Source organism: Rhinoraja longicauda, chromosome 5 (assembly GCF_053455715.1).
Source record: "Rhinoraja longicauda isolate Sanriku21f chromosome 5, sRhiLon1.1, whole genome shotgun sequence".
In the NCBI taxonomy this organism is placed as follows: Eukaryota; Metazoa; Chordata; class Chondrichthyes; order Rajiformes; family Arhynchobatidae; genus Rhinoraja; species Rhinoraja longicauda.
In genome coordinates this window covers 24566442-24586721 of record NC_135957.1, presented here as the reverse complement: position 1 = coordinate 24586721, position 20280 = coordinate 24566442, and the positions used below count along the sequence as shown (strand labels likewise).

Here is a 20280-nt window from a genome sequence, read left to right as displayed (position 1 = left end):
ATGCTGCAGCTTATTTCATTGCACAAGATTGGGGGAAAAATACTTAAGTGAGCAGCTTTTACAGTGATTATGCCTTGGTGAATTTCTATCTACCTTAGATCTGGTTAATAAAAATAATCAAGAGCAAAATTGGTACTATCAAAAAGCTTTGCATTGTAAGGGTCAATGGTCAGGCGCATATTACAATAGACTTTAAAAGTAAAAGATATCTGACTATTGCAGGCAAATAAATGAGATACAGGCCATGGCAATGGAATAACTGGTTTCAGGTATGCTTTTGTTAACACTACTTTTGCTTTTAAAATTTAATTGCAACTTCTTCCAAATCTTTCAATGGTGAAATGGTCAAAAGGTGAGATGGTAAGCTTTAAAGCCCTGTACTTTCCATCCATTACCTTTCGAAGGATCATGATTTTCACTATGTAGCTCCATTTCTGCTCTTGCAACAGTATTGGTTGTGGGTAAAGTGAGGTTTAAACTAACAGCCTTCTGACACTAAGGCACAACTGCTAGACCAACAATTCACTTTCTCATCTGAATTTTAAGCTACTTAGTTGGCCAAAATAGAAAAGGAGCTCCAGTTGTCTTTCCAGCCTCATTGGAGAGATGCCCATGTCTACAGTTATTGCTCCTAACTGTGACTTATTAACTGTCTAGTTGTTGGACATCCTCCTTCCAGTAATAGAAACGCTGCCTGAGGCCGGCAATTCAAGTGGCATTGCAATGCACATCGACAGTCACACTGCCGATGAACATTACAGGTCAGCTTCTGAGGACTAGTCCAGAACTATGGTCACACGATCCTTGACTGTTTCCTGACTTTCAGACCCATTTCAGAGGCATGCAGGACTAGGCAGAGACAAACAATGGTGTCATTCACAAATCTGCAAGCATGGCATTAAGAGCTTTTGCCTTTGTTCTGGTCTTTTGATTGTTGAACACTTTGATTCAATGTGGAATGCACACAATGAGAGTCAATCCAAAGCTCAATCTACTGCTGAGAACTGTCCTGGAGACACTGAAATTGTCTCTGGCTATGCCGCCATCTGACACTATCATGATTCTGCAAAGAACTCCACGCTGTCTGAATGACTACAAACACAAATCTCAGAACCTGCAACCACCATGAAGCAATATCAAGCAATGTTTGTCAGGAACAGACAGAAAGAGAACTGGTACAGGATCAAGTACAGCTTGTATCATGGTACACAAATGAATAAAGCTTACGTTAACAGCAGTGCATTCCTATAGATTTGTACCCACCTTGGATCTGCGTGTTAAAACTAATCATGAGCAAAATTGGCACCATCAAAAAGCTTTGAACTGTGAGAGTCAGTTGTCAGGTAAACATCGTGATAGATGAGTTAAAAATATATACTTTGCACAAAGTTGTCTGTCTCTCACAAACAATTCATGACTGACCCTATGGAAGTCTCACCTGGCCCAGACTAACCACAGAGACTATAAGCATCTGTTAATCAATGCTAGGTTACCCATGGATTAGCATTATAATATCAGATAGCAGCCTTCACATTGACAGACTGTGTCAACTCCAGGCTGTCAACATTGTAACCACCTCCCAAGATGGACACTTGACAGTAGGGGTTTCCTACACATCTACCAGTTAGCACCTGGATTCAAAACTTAGACATGCTACTGTAATTCTGCGAGTCTGATCCCCTTGTGGTCTAACTAATGGAATCTGGTCAGGTGTTGCAATTTGAGATGAAAACCATTCCATGTGTACAGCCTCAAGGATATAACTAGACAATTCCCTCAGTGCACCTAACTCCATACATCAGGCAACCTGTACACTTGTGTGCCATCTATTAATCTTGAGGACCTGAATTATCATTACCATTGCGACTCCACACTTAAGCAAATTCTCAGGTGGATTTTGTACTTCAGCTGAAATGGCAAAGTATCCATTTCAGGAATTTGGACTAGCCAACTACTGAGCCTAGGATACGCTGAAGTGGTTGATAGCCTCATTTGCAATTCCTCTAATTAAGAACCATTCCATGTCCACAGGTAGCACGACCAAAACTATATTCTGGTATGGGTAGAGATATAGGAAGAGTGCCTACAAAGTGGTTAGATGCTGCTTTGATTTCAAGGGTGGTCACCATCACATCACTTCTGAAATGTGGCTCTCATGTTGATGTTTGAACTGTCATCAATGTGATCTGAAGTTGTGTCCTGGTATTGCCTTGGGTTGAACATTAGAGAGTAATTATTAGTAAGCACAGGGAATATCGTTGTCAAGAGACAGCATAATTTTGCTAATAATTGCAAGTAGACTGAGGGATGGGTAACTGGACTTGAGCCTACGAACTTGTATGGGAAATGGTCCATATTGTCAGTGTTTTAGCATCACAAGAATAACTTGCTTGGAAGTTCTGCTAGTTCTACGACTCTGTAGATACCAAATTCTTGGCTGTATCTTGTGAACTCAGTCATAACTCTTTTTTAAGCAATTAAAAACTCAGTCATAACTCTTTAAACCAAAATAAAAGCTGCAGATTCTGAAAATTCAAAATAATAACTGCCGGAAACACTCAACTTAGTGGTCATGTAAATGGAGGGAAAAACAAAAACAATGTTTCACATTTATGATTTTTCATCAGAAATAGGAAAAGTTAGAAATTAAACATGTTTTAAGATGCAGAGCGGGGGAGGGTAGATAATATAATGGAAATGTCAGATGTGGTGGAGACCAGGGGAGATTGGATGATACTAGTAGCGGTGTGATGCTGCTGAGAGAGGGTGATGAAGGCTTGTTGATCACAGATGTTCTGTCTAGAGGTGTAAACCGAAGGAAGTGAAGAGAACAGAGGAAGAAAACAAAATTGGAACTGTATGGCAAAAAACACTGCACTTACTGGAAATCAGAAATATAAGAGGGTGTTGGAAATACTGATCAGGTCAGACAGCATCTAGCTGAAACTAGCAAATTCAGATATAAACTGAAAGGAGCGGTTTTCTGAAATTGTTAAATTCAACACTGAATCCTGAAGGCAGTAAATGCCTAAAATGCAGTGTTCCTTACCACCTTAACGGCTAGGCATTTCCTGCATTTTGGTTTTTATATCTCTATTATGTGGATTGAATCACATTGGTTGAACACTGAACAGGGGGCAGGAGCAGGCCAAGAATGTACATTTATGAAGATTGTGACTGATCTGAAGATAGTTGCAGATGCTTCAGACTTAAGGGCAGCGTGGTGGTGCAGCAGTAGAGTTGCTGCTTTACAGTGCCAAAGACCCAGATTCGATCCTGATTATGGGTGCTTGTCTGTACAGAGTTTGTACATTTTCCCTGTGATTGCATGGGTTTTCCCATGTGCTCCAGTTTCCTCCCACATTCCAAAGGCATGCAGGTTTGTGGGTTAATTGGCTTCTGTAAATTGCTCTAGTCAATAGACAATAGGTGCAGGAGTAGGCCATTCGGCCCTTCGAGCCAGCACCGCCATTCAATGTGATCATGGCTGATCATTCTCAATCAGTACCCCGTTCCTGCTTTCTCCCCATACCCCCTGACTCCGCTATCCTTAAGTCCATAGGATAGAAGTAGTGTACAGGGGGCATTGGTCAGCATGGACTCCGGGTGCTGAAGGGCAGGTTTCCTCATTGTATCTCTAAACTAAATTAAACTAAACTGCAGCATAATGTCCTTGACTTTGCAATTACTACCCAAAATTATATCTAAGAATGTAACAGTTTAATTTTGAGCAAATGAAGTTTGCCTTGTGAGGTTGAAATCTTATGATTTTCTTTTGCTCAGAATAATTACATTGCAATTCATGTCAGACACGAAGTTGTAGGGTACAAATTTGGTGACATATTTTGGGAATTTTAAAGGCACTTCGAGCAGTGTGGATATGTGACGACTTGGTATCAGAAAGCAGGGCGCTAATTTATAAAAGCCAATGTGAGATAAATGTTCTTGCCTTTTACATAAAAATAACATCAGCCCCTCCAGAAACCCTGTCCCTACTCCACCTTATCTTTTCAATCAGATAGATAAAATAATTCTCTCTCTCTCTCTCTCTGATCAGACATTTTTCATGGACATGTGGTCACTGTTGTTAGTAGACAAAAGTGGCAGCCAATTTATAGACTTTAAGGTTCCACAATCAATAGAGACGATTAACAGTTTAGCTGTTGTTTAATTGCATCAAATGAAAGTTAATTGCTGAACAGGAACTCCCCTCTTTAAATATTGCAGTGGGCTCTTGCATCCGTCAAATGGGTTGAGGTTTCAGTTTATGATCTCAACCAAACGATGATACTGTAATCTAGTTTAGTTTATTATAACAGTATAACAGTATAACAAAACTTTATTGTCATTCGGTATAAATACCGAACGAAATTTCAGCAGTCACAAGACACAGCAAAAAAGAAAAGAACACAGGACACACGACCCCAACACAAACATCCATCACAGTGACTCCAAACACCCCCTCACTGTGATGGAGGCAACAAAACTTCCCCTCTCTTCCCCCCGCACCCACGGACAGACAGCTCGACCCCTACCGAGGCAACCGACACGCACAGCCCCCGCAAGGGGATAGAAGGCCCCGCGGCCGAGCCGCCCCGGGCACTGAAACGTCCCGCGGCCGCACCGGGCGATGTTAAGTCCAGCGGCCGAGCGGCACCGAAACGTCCCGTGGCCGAGCCGCACCGGGCACTGAAACGTCCCGCGGCCGAGCCGCGCCGGCGATGTTAAGTCCCGCAGCCGAGCCGCGCCGGGCACTGAAACGTCCCGCAGCCGAGCCGCACCGGGCACTGAAACGTCCTGCGGCCGAGCCGCACCGGGCACAGAAACGTCCCGCAGCCGAGCCGCACCGGGCACTGAAACGTCCCGCGGCCGAGCCGCACCGGGCACTGAAACATCCCGCGGCCGAGCCGCGCCGGCGATGTTAAGTCCAGCGGCCGAGCCGCGCCGGGCGATGGAAGGCCCCGCGGGCGAGCTGAGATACTGTGAAAAGCTTTTATTTGTTAATGTAACACAATCAAACCGTCCATAGTGCAAAGATAAAGGGTATAATATTTAGAGCAAATTTATAACATTGAAGTCCGATAAAGTCTGATTAAAGAAATTTCAAAGGTCTCCAATGAGGTAGATAGGAGTGGGATTTGACATTATTCAGTCTGAAAGCTTTGACGGTTTTCTGCAATTGTGGTGTGCCACAGATAAGAGATCATTAGTCGAACTTCATCTGTATGGAAATGTTTCTTCTTATCTCCATCCTGAAGTCATATTTTGAGAGCGTGATTCCTAGTTCTAGAAAATCTGGATCCAGGGAAATACTGTATCATCACTGTTTCTACCTTGTCAAGCATTGACAACTTTGCATGTTGCAAGGAAATCACCTCCTTTTAAACTGGGAAGTATAGGTTCATGAAGATGTCTCATCACCCTCTTTTGAAGGATAGGCAATACATTCAGGGTTTGGCATCAGTGTCCATATTTCAACATGAAACATGACAGCACAAGAATAGGTCATTCATCCCAAATGTCTGCGCCAAACATGATGCAAGTTCAACTAATTTCACATTTGATCCATATCCCTGATTATCTATGTGCCTATTCAAAGCCTCTTAAACACCACTGCCATATCTGCCCCCACCACCACCTCCTCCAGTGCGTTTCAGCACCACCACCACCCATGGGTTAAAAAAAACATGTCCTGCACATCTCCTTTAAACTTTGCTCCTCCCATCTTAAAGCTATGCCCTCTAGTTTTTGACATTTCCACCCTGGGAAACAGGTTCTGACTGTCTACACCATCTTTGACTATCTACACTAGAAATGTCTCTCATAGGTCACTTCTAACAGGTCTCTCAGCCTCTGAAACTCCCGAGAAAACAATCCAAGTGCTCTCGACCTCTCCTTATAGCTAATACCTTCTAATCCGGGCATCTTTTTGGTAAACCTCTTCTGTCCCCTCTCTAAAATTTCCATATCATTCCTGTATTGGGGCAACCTGAACTGCATATAGTTGCTTACATAATAAAACTTAAAGTTGGGAGGCCCAAGAAGAAACTTGGACAGATTCAGCATAAATGATAAACTATATTTCAGCTGCTCAGGGACTCACTCTAAGGCCCACAGTGTGATGCTTTTTAGAGCAATTGTGTTGTCTTGGTTTTACATCACTCTAGAATTGTCACAAGCACTGTTTTTACAAGGCTAGAAAAGAATGGGAAATTGGTGTCTAATGCAGTGTGAAATTACCTGTTGCTGAACCATAAACGATTCAGATTTCTGTCAGATTTCCATGATGATCCAGATCCTGTCCCTTGGTGTTTGATGTTGGGAATGGATAAACCACAAAGCACATAGTTGAACGTAATTGTAGCTGATACAAGATGTAACAGGATTGGAAAATCGCCAATATCATGTTCCTCGATATCAGTTATCTTCCTTTTTCAAAGCCAGGTGATCTCGGGTATTCTTACTGTGGTTCTGTAATTCTCTTACTTTATTGAAGTGACCATTCTTTATTTACAGTGGTTATTAGGGGCTGATTAACTATGAGAATCATCACAGCCAAACAACCCAATTGAATCCCCAAATGCACCGTCCAACTGTGTTCACTTGCCTTTTTTTTAACTTTGAGGGGAATAGAAATCATCTTTAGTTTTGCTCAAATTAAGTACTAGTTATGAAACTGTATTGACGTCACGGAGGAATATATTAGCTATGTAGTTTGGAGGGATTGTAAACTTTCAATGAATATTAAAGCAAACCAGATTCTGTGCAAAACAATCCACTTTGCTCAAATATTGTAAACAACCTCTAGCTAGCAAACTAGCTTTTGACTAGTTTATTTGACCGTGGGATGCGTCCAACTCCTGTGGGGTTTTTTTTTGAGAGATGCATATGTCTGATGGAGTTGTTGTATTGATAAAGTGATGGCTGCCTTTTATTGATTTGACAGCCTGTTCCTTCATTTGTTTTAGTTCCATCATGTTGGGTCCAAAATAATTTATTCTAATCCCTATTTAACTCGGCATAACTTGCTCACATTCCATTGTCAAACATGGTTTCCCAGGATATGACTTTTGACCTCTGGCATCCTATTCATGAAGTTATATTTTCATGTTATTGTTCAATCACTTTGCTGTATATTCTCTTTCCCTTACAGCATCAAAGGCAACGATGAGCCTGGAAATCAAATTCTGTTGTAAAAAACAATAATTCTGGATGAATTTAGCAAATTCCAGCAAGTGAAAGCACATGTTTTGATTCTAGAGCCCCTCGACATTTGTTATACTTCTCAACGAAGAAGTCCCCACATTTTTTTGACAAAACTTCCTGTAGTAATCTGTTCCTGTCAATCAATGGAGGAATTATATTTATGTATAAACTAAACCAAGTGGACCCATTGGGCCCAAACCTCTCCTGCATTGGTGCAGCACCCTCTCCTCCCCCTCCCCCTCCCGTCTCCCCCCCCCTCTCCCTCCCCCAACCCCTCCCTCCCCCCTCCCTTCATCCCCCTCCCTCCCCCCTCCCTTCATCCCCCTCCCTCCACCTTCCCCTCCCCCCCACTCCATCCCCCTCAACCCACCTTATCCTCCTCCCCCAACCCCCTCCCTCCCTCCCTAGGAGATAGATTTAAACTTTAAGATGTGAATAACTAAAAATATAACCGATTTCAATGAAACGTCTTCCATTAGTAGTACCAAAGGGTCGACAGTGAGTAAGGTGAGCCTAAAATTGTTGCGCTATCTTGTACCATTTTGGCTGAAGTTCAGGAACAAACAAATGAGAGTTTTAGTATATGCTTTTGTGTTGGTTGAAAGTTTTGTGGTCATATGGGTTTCCGATTACTATGCACTAATCCACAATTGAGTTTGAATATATAATCCTCTTTTATATAAAGAGATGGCTATCTTATTTCAATTGCTCTATAGGCATCCACTATGACAGAGCCATTTCCCATTTACTGCCTTTTTTAAAAATCACACATTTACTGCACTAGTTTTGGAGAAATGGGGGTACCCAGGGGTGGATGAAACCAAGATAAAAACGATAGATAAGATAGTGAGAAGACGCACTTAAGAGAATATTGATAATCTACTGATGGCAGTGAGATGTGGCCAGGGAAACGAGTAGGGAAGCGAAAGAAAAGACAACTGCAGGAATCAAAATGCATGTTGAGTCAAGACTCTGGATGGACTTGGGCAAGTGGCAGCAAGGTAGCGTTGCTGCCTTACAGCACCAGAGACCAGGGTTGGTTCCTGGCTACGGATGCTGGTTGTATGGAATTTGTACATTCTCCCTGTGACTGCATGTGCTTTCTCCGGTGCTCCCATACTCCTAAGACCTACAGGTTGTAGGTTAATCAGCTTCTGTAAATTGTAAGTTGACCCGAGTGTGTAGGATAGTGTTAGTGTACGGGATGAACACTTGTCGGCGCAGACTCGATGGGCCGAAGGGCCTGTTTCCACTCTGTAAAGACTAAAGTGCAGGAGGTGGTGGTAATGGAAGGATCTGTGAGTCCATTAATGAAAAAAGGACTGAATTTTGTATAGAGAATCAAATTAGGTCAGCTGCGCTGCTCTATGACTCCATATTCAACATAGCAGTCTTATGGATCAAAGCTTTAGACATGGACCTAATGGTTGAACTAAGAGAGATCTCAGATTCAAGGCTCAACTGGTCGATGTTTCAGAGCAGGAAGGAGCAGGGGGAGATGAGAAATTACATTTATCACTTTCAGGTGAATGTAGATGATGCACAATTCAAAGAAGTGAGAAGTTCTGAGTCCTGAGGAATATTGCTCCCTCAACCAATAAAACTAAAGTGAATGAACTGATGTGGCTCCAAGGATGTGTGGTGTGCAATTTATCCACAACAGCCCCTATGATATTTGGAAAAAACTATGAATAGGAAGGATTTGGAAGAACACAGGCCAAGTACAGGCAAATGACACTAACCAAAATACCAAGGTGGGCCGAAGGGCTGATTTCTGTGCTGTACTGTTCAAATTACTCTGATGCTATTCAGAGCAGTAGTGATGGGTGAGTGCAGCTGATGTAGGGCAAGATGCAGAATGTATAATTTTGGATAAAAGTTTGTGCTATGTGAAGTTCAGGTGGATGCTTAAGATGGAGCTCAGATGCCTGAGAGGTCTGTAGGAGGCACCTTTGGGGGAGTGAAAGATTGAAGAAGGGAGCATGCAAGGTCTGAGCAGCATGTGGGAACAGCATCAGCAGGTCCTCGACAACACTCTAGCTGTGAGGTGACTGTGGAGGGAGAGTGGGATGTCAGTGTGAAGACTGGGAGGAGGTGGAGAAACTGTAGGAAGAAACATGGGAAGAGTGAGACCCCAGAGGTGTGAGGAGGAAATCCGTGAGGAGACTGCAAGCAGGAATTCGGAGAGAGACTGCAGGAGGTGTGAGGAGATAGGGAGGGAATTTGATCATCAGTGATAAGCATGTAAAAGTTTAAAAACACAAATACAAATTTCTCATATGAGCCACAATTGTCAGAGGCAGTAGAAGAATTCTGGTCTAATCATATTGAAGTGAATTTTGATAGTTTGCTTTGGGGTAAATTGCTGAATGATTAATTTTGTGTTGCGTGATGATACCTTTCAACTGTTTATACTTTCTAATTTCAAGATAGTTTGTTTGCAGCCAACTTGGGCCTAATAGCCTCGACATATAATTAAGTGACCTCAAGGGCATCTTATTATGTAGCTATAGAACCTTTCATTGGAAGTACCATCATACTCTGAATTCACATTCAGGAATGTTCTGTCGTGTGTAATCAGGAGTCTGTGGATGCCATGGGAAAGGGCGTAGGGTTGCTTTCATTTCAGTTTCAACCTTTAACCCCGTCAAAGATCTCAGTCTTGGTCACTTTCACACATGTCATGGAGGTGACTTGGGATTTTGCAGTTGCTGTGACATACTGTAAATGTGGTGTCTGTTCTGCGGCACCCTCGTATGATTGAACAATGTGGTTAGATGAAGTAAAAGGGCAGTTCTGTCTAAAAATGTCTATTCTGATTCTGTTGGATTTTAGAGGCTTAAGTAAGAACAGCCTCCGTTTCCTATTAGAAACAACTAATCAGAATGGATATGTCAGTTATCTCTGATGTGTGTGGACACGTGAATTCAGGGCTAGCCTCTAGATGTGACTGTCAAAAAACAAGTGAGCCTTTGAGAGTTTTGATGTCCTCTGCTTATAGCCTTGATACAAAATCCTTCAGTTCTTGGAATGATTTGAATTGAATGCTTTGTGAATGTCACTACCTCGCCTTTGGCATTAACCGAATGAAGAGGTAGTGCCTATATGGTTTTGTGGCCAGCCTGACTGAACTGCCATAGCCATAATCTCTTGTTTCTTTCTGAAAATGAAACTGCGGTACTCTAACCATCTCTGTTCCTTCATCTGCAGATCAGCGAGTGGCCTCCTTCTGCACACTGAACGACATGCAGTCAGCACAAAGCATGGAGGGAGCTGAGGAGTTATCTCTGCATTTGGGCCAAGCAGACAGGAAGGATCACCCCAGTGATACAGGGTAGGTATAACTAGAGGTCATCGTTTCATAACATACAACGATAATCTTGCTTGAAGCTCTGCCAAATCACTGCCACAGATCTGATGTATTTTTCACCTCAATCCTCATTCCATTGATTTATGTAAATTAAGGAGCATTCAGATTATCTGTGAAAGGAAGTTTGAAAATGATATGCATTTTATATCTCAGTAATTGGTATACTTACACATAGTTTATTGAATAAAATTATTAACCCATTGTTTGCATGGTTTAATCGTAGTTTGAACTCCTGTGACAGTTTGTTAGCCAGAGCTACCAGCCTCATTAGGATGAATTAAGCCTCATTCATAAACAAAAGAGGTGGCTTCAATTCTCTTCTGGTTTGAGATCTGACCCTGGGCTCTGTGAAAAGGTCAACTGAGAATCTATAGATATTTGTATATCCCAGAAATTTATGTCCCAGAAAGTGTGCCTGCACATTGCAAAAGATGGACTACATTCATTTATATATATTTTTTTCATGTTCAGCATATAGTTTGCTTTAGATAATATCTTAAATATTTAATATTTGCAGATTATGACATCACAGCAGAAACTACTCTTTTTTTAACTGTTATTGTACCATTCAAGGACAAAATTATTATCAGACATGTATGTCAAAGTTGGTGGATTTATAAAATTTCTTTGTGTTCAACTTTGAATCTCCAACTAGATATTTTCCATACCCCCTTCGCTCATCTCCCTTTCCACTCCTCCTCCCGTTCCTATCCAACCCACTTCACTTTTCACTCTTACCCTCCTCCCTTCCCACTGAACTTCCTGTTCCATTGCCCGGTATCCCATTTCTACCCCATTCCTGCCCATCACTCCTCCATTGGTCCCCAACCATATGGTGGACACATTTTTGTCCACTCTTTCAATTTGCTTCCCATGTTTTATACATGTGACTTCACAGGTTGAGCCAGCATTTAATTTCCCATCCCTGGTTGTCCTTGAGAAGGTGGTGGTGATGAGCTGCCCCTTAAATCCCTACAGTCCTTGAGTTGTGGGCATACCCACAAAGCTGTTAGGGAGAGAGTCCAGGAATGGTGAAGGAACAACAATATATTACTAGGACAGGATGGTGTGTGGCTTGAAGGGCAACTTCCATGTGGTGATATTCCCATTATTTTGCTGCCCTTGTCCTTCTAGCTTGCAGAGTTCGTGGGTTTTGGAAGTGTTGTCTGAGGAGTTTTGGTGAGTTGCTGTAGTGCATCATGTAGATGGTACTAATGTTGCTACTGTGCGTTGGTGGTGAGTGGCTGGTTGTGGGGGATGCTTATCAAGCAGGCTGTAATGTCCTCTAAGGTATAAAACGTTTTGCGTGTTGTTAAAACTGCACTCATCCAGGCAATGGAACGTATTCCATCATACTCCTGCATTGAGTAACACACCACAAAATTTCGAGCCGCTGACTTCACAGCCAAAATTGTGTATATGGCAATTCCAGTTCAGTCTCTGGTCTTCCGTAACTCAGGATATTGATGGTGTGGGATTATTTGATGGTAATGTCATTGAATATCTGGATGTTATCTTTGGATCAAAAATATAATTTAGTAAAACATGTTCCGCAACTTGATAGCATTCAGGCATTGTTATCCACTCCCCAAAAAAACAGGTTTGAAATCCATTTTTTAAGATATGTCCATAAATGCAAAGTTTACAGTGCCCTCATAATGTTTGGGACAAAGACCCATCATTTATTTATTTGCCTCTGTACTCCACAATTTGAGACTTGTAATAGAAAAATCAAATGTGGTTAAAGTGCACATTGTCAGATTTTAATAAAGGCCATTTTTATACATTTTGGTTTCACTATGTAGAAATTACAGCAGTGTTTATACATCATCCCCCCATTTCAGGGCACCATAATGTTTGGGACACAGCGATGTCATGTAAATTAAAGTAGTCATGTTTAGTATTTTGTTGCATATCCTTTGCGTGCAATGACTGCTTGAAGTCTGCGATTCATGGACATCACCAGTTGCTGGGTGTCTTCTCTGGTGATGCTCTGCCAGGCCTATATTGCAGCCATCTTTAGCTTATGCTTGTTTTGGGGGCTAGTCCCCTTCAGTTTTCTCTTCAGCATATGAAAAGCATGCTCAATTGGGTTCAGATCGAGTGATTGACGGCCACTCAAGAATTGACCATTTTTTAGGTTTGAAAAACTCTTTGTTGCTTTAGCAGTATATTTGGGATCATTGTCTTGCTGTAGAATGAACCGCCAACCAATGAGTTTTGAGGCATTTGTTTGGTCTTGAGCAGATAGGATGTGTCTATACACTTCAGAATTCATTATGCTACTACCATCAGCACTTGTATCATCAATGAAGATAAGTGAGCCAGTATCTTCAGCAGCCATACGTGCCCAGGCCATAGCACCCCCACCCACTGTGTTTCAGATGAGGTGGTATGCTTTGGATCTTGTGGGGTTCCTTCTCTCCTCCATACTTGCCATCACTCTGATATAAGTTAAGTTTCATCTCATCTGTCCACAAGACCTTTTTTCCAGAACTGTGGTTGCTCTTTTAAGTACTTCTTGGCAAACTGTAACCTGGCCATCCTATTTTTGCAGCTAACCAGTGGTTTGCATCTTGCAGTGCAGCCTCTATATTTCTGTTCATGAAGTCTTCTGCGGACAGTGGTCATTGACAAATCCACACCTGACTCCTGAAGAGCGTTTCTGATCTGTCGGACAGGTGTTTAGGGATTTTTCTTTATTATAGAGAGAATTCTTCTGTCAAATAAATAAACAATAGGTCTTTGTCCCAAACATTATGGAGGGCACTGTAATATTGGAAAAACTAAAAATAGAGAAATACAATGATAAATATCAAGCAAAGTGCTTAGTGCTAAATTGAAGACTCATTAAACAAACCTGCGATTCTTTCAGAACTGTCACAGCCTAGACATTGAAGTGTGGTCACTGAAATTAATGCAGAATGATACCAGGCTCAGAATTCCAAATCATTAGGATAAGTTACATAAAAGTTGTATTTGCCTGAATCTGAGGGATGATCTAATGGAAATCTGATTGTGGGATGTTGGAGAGAGAAAAACTATTTCTCCTGTAGGTGAATCTAAAAAGGGTATAACCTTAAAATTAAACCAGAAAACATTAGGAATGCAAAGCAGCCAGTTGTGGTCATATTTTACACTATCATTAAGTTCCATACATAACCATCATATGTATTTAGTAAAATTAGATTTTTGGAAATATTAAAAATGTCAGTGATCATTGCCAATGTGGCTCCAGTCCCTCCCCACAACCACGCTCCTGCTTCAACATTCCTCAGTTCCAAAGCTTGACCCTGCTCCTTTTCTTTCTTAGTTTAGTTTGAAGATATAGCATGGAAACAGGCCTTTCAGCCCACCAAGTCCATGCCGGCCATCAATCACCCGTTATTAATGTTATCCCACACTCTCATCCTCTTTCTAAATATTAGGAGCAATGTACAGAGGCCAATTAATCCGCAACCCCATATTTCTTTGGGAGTGGAAGGAAACTGGGCACCCAGAAGAAGCCCATGCAGTCGCACTGATAGCACCCGAGGTCAGGATCAAATCTGGATGTGGCATTGTGAGGCAGCAGCTCTATCAGCTGTACCACTGTACCGCCCATGCTGAGGCACTGTCTTGCCTCTCCTGTTGCTATTGTGAAAAGTCGCTAAATAGTATGGCTGACTTTGTGAGGGATCAGATGTATACATTTGAAAACTGCAAGGGCAAATGTTCCAAGTGGTACTGTTACTTTAAAAAAAGTTAGATTTGCTAACAGATTGTAAAGAGTGTGCAGTTTCTGTTTAAAAACACAAGACATCCCTACATTTGTAGGAATGGTAGAATGCTCATCAGAAGCTTCATCAATGCCCACTATATGTTCATCATTACAATCATATAGCACAGTACCAGCTCCTTTGGCCTACTACATCAATGCTGACCTTTTTCACGTATCCACGCTAATCCCATTTGCCCACTTTAGGCCTATATTCTTCTCTGCCTTGCCTATTTAAGCATCTGTCTAAATGCTACTTAAACATATCTGATTCCGTTTACTTTGGCAGCTGAGCCCTCGAAATCCATTAAAACTCCTACATCTCACCTTAAACCTATGCCCTCATGTTATTAAGACCTCTACCATCATAAAAAAGATTTTGACTAACTACCCTATCTATAAGTCAATATACTTTTAATCTTGCTGCATATATTGCTCTATATGTGTCTTTACTGAGAGCTATCGGTTGACTTTTATTGGTTACTAGACCAAGTGGACCCGTTGGGGCCAAACCTCTCCTGCATTGGTGCAGCACCCTCTCCCTCCCACCCTCCTCCCTCCCCTCCTCCCTCCCTCCCTCTTCCCCCTCTCTCCCTCCCCCCCACTCCATCCCCCTCAAACCCCCTTATCCTCCTCCCTCCCTCCCTAGGAGATAGATTTAAACTTTAAAATGTGAATAACTAAAAATATAACACCGATTTCAATGAAACTTCTTTCATTAGCACCAAAGGCTAATGGCGGGTACGGTGGGCCTAAAATTGTCGCGTTATTGTGTACCGTTTTGGCTATAGTTCAGGAACAAACAAACAAACGAGAGTTTTAGTATATAGATATCAAGGTTTCCGTGTTTGTAATTTCTGATGACTCGTATACATAAATAGACATTCTTCAGTTATCTGACACCTCTTTGACATTGACCCAACATTGCAGGATCCATTTGAAGTTAGATAGGAAGAGTGCATTGCCAGATCATGTTAAACTCTTGTTGCGATGCTGATTTTGTGTAACAATGCAACAGCCCTCAGTTGTAACAGACAGTTGTGCTTTTAACTTTTGAAAGGTATTGACAGATCCCTTTGTGTAGTACTTAAACAAGCTTGAGGTTGAGTTTTTTATAATTGTTGTTGCTCTTGTAGCTTTTCAACCAATTTATTTTGACCTTGATTCAGTAATTGGTTTATTGATTTAGATTTAATTAAAAACCTATAGTAATATCATATCATATCATATCATATATATACAGCCGGAAACAGGCCTTTTCGGCCCTCCAAGTCCGTGCCGCCCAGTGATCCCCGTACATTAACACTATCCTACACCCACCAGGGACAATTTTTACATTTACCCAGCCAATTAACCTACATACCTGTACGTCTTTGGAGTAATGCATTGACTTCATTAGGATCTATTTTATGTTTGTGTGTAATTCTGGTGAATGCTCCCCTAAAGTCCTTTAAATAAAAAACACATATTCCTTTCAAATCAGGATCTCATTTTGAACAATGTGTAAATGTACCCAAAGGCCTGCATTGTTATTGATCTTTGTACAGTTCACTATACATCCATTGTACTGTACTGGAGAGATGTAGCAATGGACAATGAAGAATGACTTTATAAAGTGGGCATGTTTTTACTGGAAAACAGATTCAAATGGGACAGTGGATGGTCAATCATAGCAAGAAGTCTCACCCTTGTCCAGAACAGTAGTCAAAGGACACAGAATGCATTTGAAGTGGGAAGTAGAATTAAGACAAATCAGCAAATAATTAATGATTGAATAAGTGAGGGACACACTCCTCATGGATATGATGAAACAGTTTTGATATCTCAATGCAAATTAAAGATTTTTCTAGGAAATTAACACAATCAGATTTATACTGCAAATAATTTGAAACATGACATTGTCAATGCTTGAAGAACCACAGTAGATTGTGAATAACTGATTCCCACACTTTCCATTACTTGGGTCTTCCTCTCATCATGTCTGTTCTTGACTAATTGAAAGAGATTGATTGTTTTGATCAGTCAACATCTCCACTGTTACTCTACCAAGCAACCAACAGTTTGGTTGCAAGTGAGCTGGAAGAACCTTGGTCTTTTTTTACTTCCATCAATTTCCAAGTTCCTATTTTTACTCCTCTCTCTTGCTCTTTTTACACCCATTTAAACTTGTGACATTTTGTGTCTGTCGCACTTCACACATCATTGCTTCAAAATGTCAAAAATATATTTTAACAGGGTCGGTCATTTCATGCTGTTTTTTTCTAACCGGAGGCAGAAAATTTACAAGCACCTGCCAATTTGCAAACTTCTGATCCATAATATTTAACCACCAATTGACCTCATAATTTATTTTGTCAGAAATGCAACCATAAAGGGACGGGACAGGTTACAATTTAAGCACAATGGTGCATTGTTCATTGAATTATGCAATTGCCCTATTGCAAAGCAGTGAATCAACTGACATTGGAAGAGTCGTGAGAGATAGCGTCATAGAGTGATACAGAGTAGAAACAGGCCCTTCGGCCCAACTTGCCCACACCGGCCAACATGTTCCAGCTACACTCAAGCCCTCTAGTCCTGGCAAGATCCAGTAGTTATCCCTGCATAATTGTAAAACATTGGAGATAATTATAAAACATTGGAAATAACAAAGTTTATGTTAGAGTCATAATCATACAGCGTGGAAATAGGCCCATCGACCCAACTTGCCCACTCCGACCAAAATGCCCCATCTACACTAGTCCCACCTGCCTGCATTTGGCCCATATCATTCTAAACAATCCTATCCATGTACCTTTCTAAATATCAGTTTAGTTTACTGTCCTAAATAAAATCAGTATGGATTAGTATGGATCAGTATGGATCATACTGTAGAATCAGTATGGATAGAAATGAGTAATTGTAAGGGTAAGAAGACCCTAATGTGAGTTATCTACAGGCCCCCAAACAGTAGCCTCGACATAGGGTGCAAGTTGAATCAAGAGCTAAAATTGGCATGTCGCAAAGGTAATGCTAGATTTCAACATGCAGGTAGACTGGGAAAATCAGGTTGGTAATGGACCCCAGGAAAGAGAGTTTGTGGAGTGCCTCTGAGATGGATTCTTAGAACAGCTTGTACTGGAGCCTACCAGTGTGTCCCTTGAAGACAGAAGCAGGGGAATGTATTATGGGGAACAAGGAAATGGCAGACGAGTTGAACCGGTACTTTGGATCTATCTTCACTAAGGAAGATACAACCAATCTCCCAGATATTCTAGTGCCAAGAGATCCTAGGGTGACGGAGGAACTGAAGGAAATCCACATTAGGCAGGAAATGGTGTTGGGTAGACTGAAGGGACTGAAGGCTGATAAATCCCCAGGGCCTGATGGTCTGCATCCCAGGGTACTTAAGGAGGTGGCGCTAGAAATTGTGGACGCATTGGTGATCATTTTCCAATGTTCTATAGATTCACGATCAGTTCCTGTGGATTGGAGGGTAACTAATGTTGTCCCACTTTTTAAGAAAGTAGGGAGAGAGAAAACGGGAAATTATAGACCAGTTAGTCTGACATCAGTGGTGGGGAAGATGCTGGAATCAATTATAAAAGACGAAATTGCGGAGCATTTGGATAGTAATAACAGGATCGTTCCGAGTCAGCATGGATTTACGAAGGGGAAATCATGCTTGACTAATCTTCTGAAATTCTTGTAACTCGGAAAATTGACAGGGGAGAGCCGGTGGATGTGGTGTACCTCGACTTTCAGAAAGCCTTCGACAAGGTCCCACATAGGAGATTAGTGGACAAAATTAGAGCACATGGTATTGGGGGTAGGGTACTGACATGGATAGAAAATTGGTTGACAGACAGAAAGCAAAGAGTGGGGATAAATGGGTCCCTTTCAGAATGGCAGGCAGTAACTAGTGGGGTACCGCAAGGCTCGGTGCTGGGACCGCAGCTATTTACAATATACATTAATGACTTGGATGAAGGGATTAAAAGTACCATTAGCAAATTTGCAGATGATACAAAGCTGGGTGGTAGTGTGAACTGTGAGGTAGATGCTATGAGGTTGCAGGGTGACTTGGACAAGTTGTGTGAGTGGGCGGATGCATGACAGATGCAGTTTAATGTGGATAAGTGTGAGGTTATCCACTTTGGTGGTAAGAATAGGAAGGCAGATTATTATCTGAATGGTGTCAAGTTAGGAAAAGGGGACGTACAACGAGATCTGGGTGTCCTAGTGCATCAGTCACTGAAAGGAAGCATGCAGGTACAGCAGGCAGTGAAGAAAACCAATGGAATGTTGGCCTTCATAACAAGAGGAGTTGAGTATAGGAGCAAAGAGGTCCTTCTGAGTTGTACAGGGCCCTAGTGAGACCACACCTGGAGTACTGTGTGCAGTTTTGGTCTCCAAATTTGAGGAAAGATATTCTTGGTATTGAGAGCGTGCAGCGTAGGTTTACTAGGTTAATTCCCGGAATGGCGGGACTGTCATATGTTGAAAGACTGGAGCGACTAGGCTTGTATACACTGGAATTTAGAAGGATGAGAGGGGATCATATCGAAACATATAAGATTATTAAGGGGTTGGACACGTTAGAGGCAGGAAACATGTTCCCAATGTTGGGGGAGTCCAGAACCAGGGGCCACAGTTTAAGAATAAGGGGTAGGCCATTTAGAACGGAGATGAGGAAAAACTTTTTCAGTCAGAGAGTTGTAAATCTGTGGAATTCTCTGCCTCAGAAGACAGTGGAGGCCAGTTCTCTGAATGCATTCAAGAGAGAGCTAGATAGAGCTCTTAAGGATAGCGGAGTCAGGGGGTATGGGGAGAAGGCAGGAACAGGGTACTGATTGAGAATGATTAGCCATGATCACATTGAATGGTGGTGCTGGCTCGAAGGCCCAAATGGCCTACTCCTGCACCTATTGTCTATTGTCTACCTGCGACACCACCTTCAAAGAACTATGTACCTGTAATACTAGATCCCTTTGCTCTACAACACTCCCAAACACTCACCCTACCATTCACGGTGTAGGTCCTGGCTATGTTGAACTTCCCAAAATGCAACACCTCACAGTTCTCTCTACTAAATTCCATCTCAACCATTCCTCAGCCCACCTGGACAACCGTTCAAGATCCTGCTACAATTTTTGACACCCATCTTCACTGTTCAACCATGCTAGTATGGTTCTTGGTGGTCACTGACCAGGCCTGGTAATCTAACGAAATCAGGCTGGTTGTTGAGAGTTGAAAAATAATACAACTTCACTATCTACAATACCACCCACTTTTGTGTCATCTGCAAACATGCTAATCATGGTTTGTATGTTCTAATCTAAATCATTGATGTAGATGACAAACAGCAATGGGCCCAGCACCAAACCCCGTGGCACACCACTAGTCACAGGCCGCCAGTCCGAAAAACATCCTTCCACCATCACCCACTGCTTCCTTCCGTGAAGCCAATTTTCTATCCAATTGGCTACCTCTCCTTGGATCCCATGCACTCTAACCTTCCAGAATAGCTTACCATGTGGAAACTTGTCTAAACCCAGAGCAAACCACTTCATTCTGATTGGGTTTGGGCTGCCAAAAATAAAATTGTTTCCAGATTTTAAAAGAATGCTACTGACACAAAATAGGATGCAGGATTATGAATATTTCTACTCTTTAAAATTGAGGGATGAAATGAACTAAAAACAGATGCTTTCATTCAAACTAAGCCAGACAGATAGACACACAACCACTCTATTGGTTACAAGAATCATAAAAGAACAAACAATACTAGTTTAGTTTGGATAATGCTAGTATGGTTCTTGGTGGTCACTGACCAGGCCTGGTAATCTAACAAAATCAGGCTGGTTGTTGAGAGTTGAAAAATTACACAATCGTTCTGTCGGGTTGCTTTCCTTGGTAGTTAACAATAAAGAGAATTATACTGATTTTGGATGCCTCCTGGCATCCT

The 20280-nt window shown here is 41.8% G+C and overlaps 1 protein-coding gene across 8 annotated transcripts in view; it reads left to right on the top strand.

Annotated features, from left to right (window-relative positions):
• LOC144593494 (signal-induced proliferation-associated 1-like protein 2) overlaps positions 1-20280 on the top strand; it is a 389226-nt gene that overhangs the window by 354565 nt on the left and 14381 nt on the right. For 7 of the 8 annotated variants that reach the window (XM_078399153.1, XM_078399145.1, XM_078399146.1 and 4 more), the window contains 2 exons: positions 10417-10540; positions 11711-11755. In XM_078399153.1, coding sequence (XP_078255279.1) covers positions 10417-10540; positions 11711-11755 — 169 coding nt within the window. The remainder of the gene's footprint in view (positions 1-10416; positions 10541-11710; positions 11756-20280) is intronic. The other variant, XM_078399151.1, reaches the window with a different exon arrangement.